Source organism: Musa acuminata, chromosome BXJ3-7 (assembly GCF_036884655.1).
Source record: "Musa acuminata AAA Group cultivar baxijiao chromosome BXJ3-7, Cavendish_Baxijiao_AAA, whole genome shotgun sequence".
NCBI lineage: Eukaryota > Viridiplantae > Streptophyta > Magnoliopsida > Zingiberales > Musaceae > Musa > Musa acuminata.
The window spans coordinates 23607440-23617459 of record NC_088355.1 but is presented as its reverse complement, the minus strand read 5'-3'; the positions used below and the strand labels follow the sequence as shown (position 1 = coordinate 23617459).

At 34.0% G+C, this 10020-nt stretch overlaps 1 protein-coding gene across 1 annotated transcript; it reads right to left on the bottom strand.

Annotated features, from left to right (window-relative positions):
- Positions 1-371: 371 nt before the first annotated feature.
- Positions 372-8142, bottom strand: LOC135582166 (serine/arginine-rich splicing factor RSZ21A-like). Its single transcript, XM_065157894.1, has 7 exons — positions 8060-8142; positions 6232-6340; positions 5264-5352; positions 2430-2655; positions 1029-1130; positions 839-940; positions 372-727 (listed from the first exon to the last, which is right to left on the bottom strand). The coding sequence occupies exons 2-7, from the start codon at positions 6318-6320 to the stop codon at positions 685-687; spliced, it is 651 nt and encodes a 216-aa protein (XP_065013966.1). The 5' UTR covers positions 6321-6340; positions 8060-8142; the 3' UTR covers positions 372-684.
- Positions 8143-10020: the final 1878 nt, after the last annotated feature.

Below are 10020 nucleotides of genomic sequence, written 5' to 3'. Positions count from 1 at the left end.
TGCATTAGGCAGGCCAACAGTGCCACAGCAAAGTTTCTGATCTTGGTGAGAGATTGATGGTGAGAAGCACAAAAGCAGAAAATCCAAGTGAGGGAGATCCCACGGAGATGCTGTGCTACTTAGTAGAAATAGATCATGAGAAGACAAAAGCAGAAACCTGAGGCACTGAAAGAGATCCCATGGGTGCTGCCCGTGCCACTTAGCAGAAACAGACAGTGAGAGAGATGTCATGGGTGCTGCTCTTGCCACTTAGCACAAATACAGACAGTGAAGAGAAAGCAGAGAGCCTGAGGCAGTGAGGAGAGACATCCCATGAGTGTTCTTGTTCTAGAATCACAACTCAAACAAAGAAAAAAAGGGACATGCCTATGTTAAAGGCCATAAAAAAACATTAATCTGACTGTATTAAAGCATTGATTGATCTACTACCACAACCAAGTATGATTTTCAAGATTTAAAATAGAGACAAAAACATGAAAATGAACTAGAAAAATAACCTCTCCAAATGCCAGCAAGCTGAGGAGAGTGCTCCAACCAAAAGGTGAAGAATCCAAAGCTCCAGAGTCCACATTTAACCACTTTAAGCCAACTAATTATCGTAGGACATCGAATCTACGGTCTAACCAGTCAAGGTCATATTGAAATAGATAATTTCTGTTGGATTTATCAGACACATGGTGTACTCTAGCTCCTGCTCCTACTCCTGCTCCGGCTCCTCCGCCCATCCCTGCAATATCTCTTTGAGATCAACACTGTTGTAACTTACATAATATAGCATTGTAGTGCATACAGGATAAGTGACAAAAATCCAATGAAATAACTACAAACTGTTGCCCACCCATTGGCATAAGGAGAGTCTTGACGACGATATGCTGGTGAACGGCTGCAGTTCTTGCCAAGGCGAGGTGAATAACTATGGCGTCGATCCCTGTCGGGACTCCTGAAATCAATGATGGTCAATGACACAAGTCCATAGAGAACTTATGACAATAGCCTAATTTTAACTAGAAACCAAAATGTTGCTCTACCTGTTACTATAAGGAGAATCTTGACGGCGAGGTGCAGGTGATCGACTACGAGATGAATAGCTGCGACGAAGAGGGGATCTTCTCCCTCGTGGACTGCGACTTCTGTCAACACAATAAAGATTCAAAATGAAGTTAAAAGATATAAAAGTTAGCTATGTGGTAAATACATATTTTAAGTAGTATGCAATATATATATAATTAATACATAAATACACATACATAGTCCATGACTTCTTTCAACACAATAAAGATTCAAAATCAGTGATTTCAATAGGCGCTCAGGCGAGGCAAGGCGAGGCCCGAGCACCTCGCTTCATGTCCCGGCGCCTCGCTTCAAAGAGGCACTGCCTGGGCATTCGCCCGAGACTAGGCGTCAGGCGCTTCGGGCGAGCGCCCGAATTAAACCAGGCGACCGAACTAGTGTTTTACATCTAGTTCAATATCCGATGCTTTAGTTGGTTCAATCAAACCAACTAAAGCACCGATATCAGCCTCCCAGCATCCCTCTCGCGACTTCCCCAATCCTAACCTTGCTTGTGATTCTACCGCTGACATTTCCTCTCTACTGCCATTGTCTCTCTTCGTTGTCGCTGCTTGCCGTTGCTGTCACTGCTCGTCGTCGCTGCTATTGCTGCCACTATCGTCGCTCGTCGCTCCTACTGCCGCTACTCGCTGCTACCACTACTGCTTCTCTCAGTCAGTAGCCTCAGACTTACTCTTACACTGTGCCCTCGCTACTGCTGTCGCTGCTCACCACTATCATCGCTCCCGCTCTCGCTGCCTCTACTGTTACTCTTCCTCCCTCTTCTCACATCGACTCGATAATATACTGTTAATAGTATATTAATAGTATACTGTTAACTATATACTAGTAATAATATTTTTTTATTTATTAGATTAATAATATATTATTTTGATTTTAATACTACTAATTTTTATTTATTTGAAATTATTATTATTGTTTCAAAATTTTGAGATTTTTTGTTAATATGATATTGTGATTCTATAAGATTTTTTAATTTAATACCATATTTTTTTATTTAAATAATTATATTTATTAATTATATTATATATTTTTATATTTTAGCACCTCGCTTCACTCGAGCGAGCGCCTAGCGCCTTATGCGTTTTTGGACATTTACACCTTTTGACGCCTAGCACTTTTTAAATCACTATTCAAAATGAAGTTAAAAGATATAAAAGTTAGCTATGTGGTAAATACATATTTAGTTAGTAGTATGCAATATATATATATATATATATATATATATATAGAGATTGTACCCAAACAAAATTATGCCTGATAGTTAGGGTGCCCTAGACAGTCCTTATCCATCCCCCTTAAACCAAGGAAAAGTTGCAAAGAGGATAATAATTAATTAATATTAGGCAAAATCATACCCACGACCATAGCTAGGGCTCCGCCGATAGCGAGGTGGGCTAGGGCTTCGACGCCTTCCACTACCCATGCCACCTGGACCAATCCGCAATCTACACTCTCGGGCAAAGTGACCAGGTTCACCACATTCGTAACAATTCATGTCCCCACCACCTCGTCCATATCCACCACGACCACCACCGCCACCCTTGGAATTATGAGAAAGCTCCACACGCCACCCGTGCTTCCCTATGATAAAGGCCAAAAAAGAATTTTATTACAAAGAATGACAAAGAATCAAGATATAGTTAGAACCTAGGTAAAATAAGACTTGTAGTTGTGGCAAAAAAGAATGTAAGATAACTCTCTAAAAAGGAAAGATGAAGATATATTCAAAAATTCAGAAAATTGTTCTTGCTCCTTCAATTTCAAAAATACAAAACAACTAAAGTTCAAATACTAGATGATAAAACCATTTTATCTCCTAAGAAAATTTTCAAGTGGCTGAAAAAAAGAGCTGGAAAAGATCATATTGATGAAAATACATAAAAATAAGGGATTCTGCCTAACTCTAGAAGATGTTCACCATCCATGTGATTATTAAGACAAAGCAAACATGGTGACAGCTCAAAGCTAGATACTTAAACCATTATCTCATAAATATTTTTTCAAGTGAGTGAAAAAATGTAGCTGAAAAAAGACTAGCCCATAGCAACAAAAATAAATAACAAAAATGGATTATGCATACTTATAAAAGATATGCACGATTCATGTGGTTATTAAGAACCACATGAATGGTTCTAACAGTCAATCGTTAGATCATCTAAAAGACTGTTACAAGATCAAATTTCAAAAACAAGAGCTAAAAATGGTTCTAACTAGCCCTTATCCGAAGTAAACTCCGGTACCACTTCGATCATATGCTCTCTCATGTTAGTAATGTCTTCCAGATATATGTATCAATTATCCATACACAACATTAAAAGAACATGTAAAACTATATCCCTAAATCACCTCTCGTCTCTTGCCCTGAAAGCTGCATTTGAGAACATTAAAGGTAGAATGAATAACAGTTTAAAAAGCAACTAGGGTAGAAAGGATCCTGGTCATTATAAACCTATGACAATGAAATAGGGACAGAGAATGTCTTGCCCATCACTATGCTGAGGTCTAACGACTGATTGGCATTAAACCTGGAATGATTAACAAGGTCGATGCTACAACTACAAAAACCAAGGTGAGTGAAGGGGGAAAAAATGCAGCACTTAATATGAACCCAAACCCAGCATTGTCTACGTGCTGTCATATGGCCAACCACATGTCACTAGGCGAAAAACAACAGGCTACCATGACAGGTCATTGTTGTTTGCTAATGCAGTGGCGGGAAGAAGCCGCCACCAACACTGGAGGTCTAGAATCTCAGGAACAAACCACCAGTCTTATTTCCAAGTGATAGCACACATTAGCAATGACTTTCTACTTCTCTATTCTTTCTTGCCTCCATATTTTATAAGTGCAGATTCAGCTGCTTACCTGCTTCTCACTTATTCTTCTCTAGTTAGTGGACTAGCTACAGTGGTTCTCTTTCAATGGGCATCCACTGCTACCCTGCTGTCTTCTCCATCAACCACTAAATTCCATATGTGGCTGCAAACCTCTCCTTGGTGCAACCCTATCTCTTAGTGACACGACCGACTCTTTCACCAGGCTCCTAGGCAATTCATACATCAACCACTAAATTCTTAGGAAGCAAACCTCCGAACTGGTGCAAGCTCTCTCACCTAAGGTCTTTGTCACTGTGGAGGTCATTCTGAAACCATTGATGGATCTGCCTATAAGAAATATGCAGTAACTCCTAGAGATACTAAGCCTCCCTATCTCTTGCATCCTCTCCAAGAATTGAATATGTTCAAACTATTACAAATCAAAAATAATATAGTAAAAAGTAACATAATTATCAAGATATGTAAACTGTTATAAATACTAAAATAAAAACAAGAACAGATATACTAAATTTAAATATTAAAAATAAATAAACTAACAATTAAAAACATATAATATTATAAATAATATAATATATGAAAAGATATAAAATAATATGGATTAAAATAACATTTTTATAAAATTAAATTAATAGAAATTTATAACGAGTAAAAAATTTGCCCATAAGTGAAATTATTTCAGTAATACATTATATTAGTTATCGTAATCAATTTTATCTTGATGTTGATTGTGAAATAATAAATCAAACAAGCCAAAGGACCTAATTATTTTTTATTCCGCTCTCAAAGCACGCAAACCAAGGATGCCAAAGAATTTAATAATCTGATTTCAAAAGAAGTGGATTTTGATTTTGATTTTGATTCCAATTCCATTTCAATGCTGAACATAATGCCACCCAACGTTTTCTTTAGATGTGCTAGTGAAGGTACATTTTCATAAACATGGCAAGACTTCTAACACTTTGTTTCCCGGCCTGAGGATGTAGATCCACTAAATTGTTGAGGAAAAAAGACATAAGCTAAAGATGGAGAAGATTTGATATTCAGGTGTTTCAAATACTATAGATGACCACCTTTCATTGACATCTCACAGACTATACAAGGCTAACTATAACCCGTCGATACAACGGCCTAATATAATCTAACATGCTTACCTATAGGGTCAGATATCTTAGACCTGAAAAAATTTAAATCAAACACTCATTATGTAAAATACAAAAGAACAAAATAAACCAACCCAAAATTCATGGTATAAATCATCTCTATGCAATTTAAAAATATCAATCTATTTTCATTCGAGAAGCAATAAATGCATAACTACATACAATAATTAAAAATTGCACAAACATCTGTACCATCTAAATCTCGAATGGCATCTAAGGCATCTCGCCGGTCATCAAATTCAACAAATCCATAACCAGGAGGCCTTCGAGCAACCCAAACACTGCACATGCTCAAATAATGTAGTTCAGAATATCATATCATGCCACATTTTGGACCAAGCAAAACACAATGATAAAAGGTCATGCATTCATCATTGAAAAATATAGGCTTCACATCTTTTCATAAGCTCGACAGCACAATTTATAAAGATTATCCACATGGTCCATGAGACTAAGACAAAAGAAGTGCAAGCATTCAATTTAAATTACAAAAGGAGATCAAAAAATTAAAGTTGAGACAAAGTACTGAACTACATAAATGAACTACAATCGTAGTAAAAAAAAGAACTCAGATATATGCAACAGACATCTTTTAATACACAATATACATTAAGTGCATAGAGCATGAAAAGTCTGTCGACAACTGGAATCAATCTTCAATTGTAAATATCAACCTTCAGAATTTTTTTTTTGAACGGGTTGAACTGGCATCAGTTCATTAACAGCAAAATCATGACAGGTACAATTGATTCTGATTAGTCAGTGTCCTGTTTGTTTCATTTTCTTGCATTGTTTGCTCACAAATTTTTGGTTTCATACATAAACTAGTGCTGATTGTCTTTCCTAATATGAGATTGCATATAGAGAAACAATGAACCTCTCACTATCTACCCTGAAGCCGGTCAATACATAGATTCTCAAGAAATCAAAAATGAAATTTAAAAAAAATTGATGTCTAAACAACAAGGAGATAACAAGACATACAAGCGACTCAAGTTCAGAAAAGCAATTATTTTGTTAAAAGAGGTACCAATAAAAGTATATTGATAAGAACAATTAAACAATCAGAGATCACAGACACCAGGCTATAAAAGTTAAGATATAACTTACAAAAAATTACTGACATACAAGAACACTATACATCTCATCGGATAGTCTACCTTCGAAGTACACCAAATGCTCGAAATTCATCTTCTAGATCTCTTTCAGTCACTCGTGAATCCAAGTTCCCAACATAAACTCGAGACATTTCGTGAAATAATTGTTCACCTAATCCAAAAAAAAATAGAAGAGAATGTATAAGATAAAAAGTAGCTAGGCGATTAACAAGTTAAGGAATAAAAAAAGAGAAAATTACAGATTCTAAAGAATGACCAGTTTTTCATTTATAGGTCAATAACACAGTGATATATGAAAGAAATTGTAATAAAATGTTTTGATAACACAGACAATAATGGTTGGATGAGATAAAATGTGATAAAATTGTTAAAAGGAATTTAAAAAGAGTGATAACCCCATACAAAACTAAATCAAGATATGTACCTGAACCTGATTTTTAAAATAAAGTTTGAAATATGTAAATGCTACTTTTAGTTTATGTACAAAATACCAAACAAATAAGGAAGACAAACACATGGAACTAGAGAATGAGGACAGGGAAAGAGAGACAGAAAACAAGACTCACAGGCAATAAAATGAACATGGAGATTCTGAAAGAACAAAGGAAAATAGAAGGGTAGGTAATCTTTAATGTAAAGTGTTATGATGCTAAACACATACACAAATCAAATGAAGCATGTCTAGCCAAATCCTCATTTATATTCAAGAATTTTAACTAAAAGGCAGTGTTTTTCTGTCAAACGTTGTTAAAAAATAACAATAGCAAGACATCAACATCTCTTCCATGGTTGTTGGAGGATAGTTAATCAAGGGGATTTTGTTAGAATAAACACAAGTTATACATTAAAGCTTGTTAGTTTTATTAAAACTTACAAATATCCAGAATATTAATCCCAGTAGAACTCAGCAATCATTTACTAAAGTATTCATCAACTAACATAATCCTTGTAAAACCTAAGATAAGCTATCCCAACAAAACAATTAAACATCAATAAGCACCGAGCAGAAGTATAGACCATATCTGCTTACCACCTGTTTGACACTATACCTCTAAAAGTGAAACCACTTCAGGTATCAATACCTTAAAAGCATAAGAAAGGACATACATCCTGCATCCTCAAAAGATCTAGTGATAGTATCTTAAATTGGAGAACGCATGTGCCTCCAAGACCATATTCTGTTATAATTTGCCCAATCAATATTCTCTTAGCAGTGTAAACACTTCAATTTTTTATTCTAACACAAATGAAGCATGTCCTATAATTCAAAGATGTCAAAACAGTCTAGGGGTGTTTAAACGATTCACAAATGTACATTTTTTCAAGCAGAAATCAGGAGAATAAAATAGGCCCGTGATGAACAGAGGCAAACAAAGTTGAAGTCTTGCAACAAGATATACAGCTCAATGTTCAGCCCTTTCTTTCCAACGATTCATTCATAAAAAATAGTTATAATTTGTAGTGTTCAACTTTTTGGAGATTCAAACAAACGCTTCAAACAACAATAAAAAAACCCGCCAAAAAATCTTCTTTACATTACATGAAAGATCCCACTTATCGCATGAAGACTAAATCACAATATAATCACCAAATAAGAACAAAAGTATGCAGCAATAACTACCCATAACCCCCAAGAAATCCCTTTCCTGACACCCTTTCTCTTTTTTCCCTACTTCATCTGGACGAGGAATCCCAACACCACAGTTCGAAAGAAACAACAACATAACCACGATAACAGGTAGAAAAAAACCAAAACGAACGGAAAGACGGCAACAGTAACGCTACGCCTTCCAAATCCATGCCAAGAGAACGCGGTGGAAGAAAAAACAAAGGCGAGTAGGGAAAGAGATGGAAAGAGCACTCGGATTACCTCGACGGGTTGCAGGCAGAATCTATCGCAGGGAGGGCCCAGGAGTTAGGGTTTAATGGGCGGCGGCCGAGCGATAAAACGGGAGCGAGGGATCGAGGGATAACTATATATATATAGACGAATCGGGTATGTTGATGTCAGCACTTAACGGATCGGATTCTAGTAGGATCCGAAATGGTTCATGAGTCGGGTCAGGTGAGGAATGGGCTTCCGGACGAGCCATTCAGCATTTGAATTGGGGTAAAGGTTAGGGTTTAATTGAGATCCAAACACAAACATAAGTGTGAGCACAAAAAGAGAATGAAAACGGGTTTTGCATGATGGAAACATCACAAACTTAGTTATGCATTCCATTCTGGATCGATGGATTGCAATAAAAAAGAAAAGGAAATCGAACTCTCAATAGATTTCTTTTAAAAAAAAAATTTATCATAAGGATGAAAGAAAAGAAAATCCCAAATTGTTTTTTTGTCACCTTATTGACTTTCATTTTAGAAAAAAATATTTATAATATATCCATATATTTTATATTTGGTGAACTTAAATATTTTTTTTTTCTTTTTTTTTTCTCACGAAACATCATGACTTTTCTCCTTTTTTAGAGAAATATACCCATATACAAGTTCTTCGCTGTCTCTTTTATGTGGAAAGGAGTCAAATTTATAGTTTGAGAGACAAATTGATATTACGAAAAAAAGCGTCATACATTTGAAAAGGCGCAGTAGTTTATTTAAACTTATAGATTAATTTTATTTAGTGTGTGATTTTTTATATAATATGATTTAACTTTAATCATTATTATTAAATATTTTATTTAATAATAATGTAACCATTTTCATTAAGTTCATCATTCATTATAATTAATTTTATTATTCATTATGATTTAAATATTTCGATATTTATTATTAAATATTTTATTTAATATCATTAAAATTCTTCATTATGGTTCAAACGTTATAAATTTGAATTAATTCTTGAACGTTATGAGTTAATGATAATAAATGTTCTTGATGGGACAACATCTATATAAACGAGAATTTTGGTCCATGGGCTCAAAATCTCTTTGAAGTCTAAAGGATTTCATACACCATCTAAAGTGATAGTTATAAGAAATGTCAAAGTTCAAAAAGAAACTATTATTGAAATTCTTGATAACAATGATTGGAGGTACGCTATTTCGTTTTCATATTAGTTTTATTATGTTTCTATTATAATGATTTAGAAACATATTTTGGTATCAAAAATATCTAATATTTGGCAAGTAGAGACCTTTGACCTCTACCTTGATATAAAAGAGTTTTCATTTTTTATACCATAAATATGGCTTTATTTTGGTTTCTTTTTTAAACTTCTTGATATATTTCATGTTGAAAATCATAAAAATATAACTTTTAAATATTTGGAGTTAGTAAAATGCTCCTATTATGTATGCATATTTGGTTATATTGATTTATGCTTATGAGTCCATTTTATATGTCCAAAATGTTTAATGATCCATATAATCTTAATTAATTAGAAATTAGTCATAATATTTTTAATTAATTAAAATTATATATAAAGTTAAAATAAGGATCATATAAGTAATTAAACATGACTGATTATATTTAATATAATAATTATTATCTCATAGGATCTTTTATTATATTTAATATAATTAATCAGGATAAAATATCAAATTATTTTTATAATTTACCCATAGAGATTATGAATTGGAATATAATTTAATAGTTTTATCATAAAGACGATTTGAATCTATTTGAATTAATAATTTAGCCTATAGGTAATTTTTTTGTCATGAAATTCATATTTTTTGACATATTTCTAAAACATGTAATTTTAACTATTAAACTTCAAATTTTGACATAAACATGTTTAATTTTATATAGTTTTTGTTAATTTCTCTGATATTCGATGTGACATTCCTGAACTTAGGGGTGATAACTATAAGATATGGAAGGAAA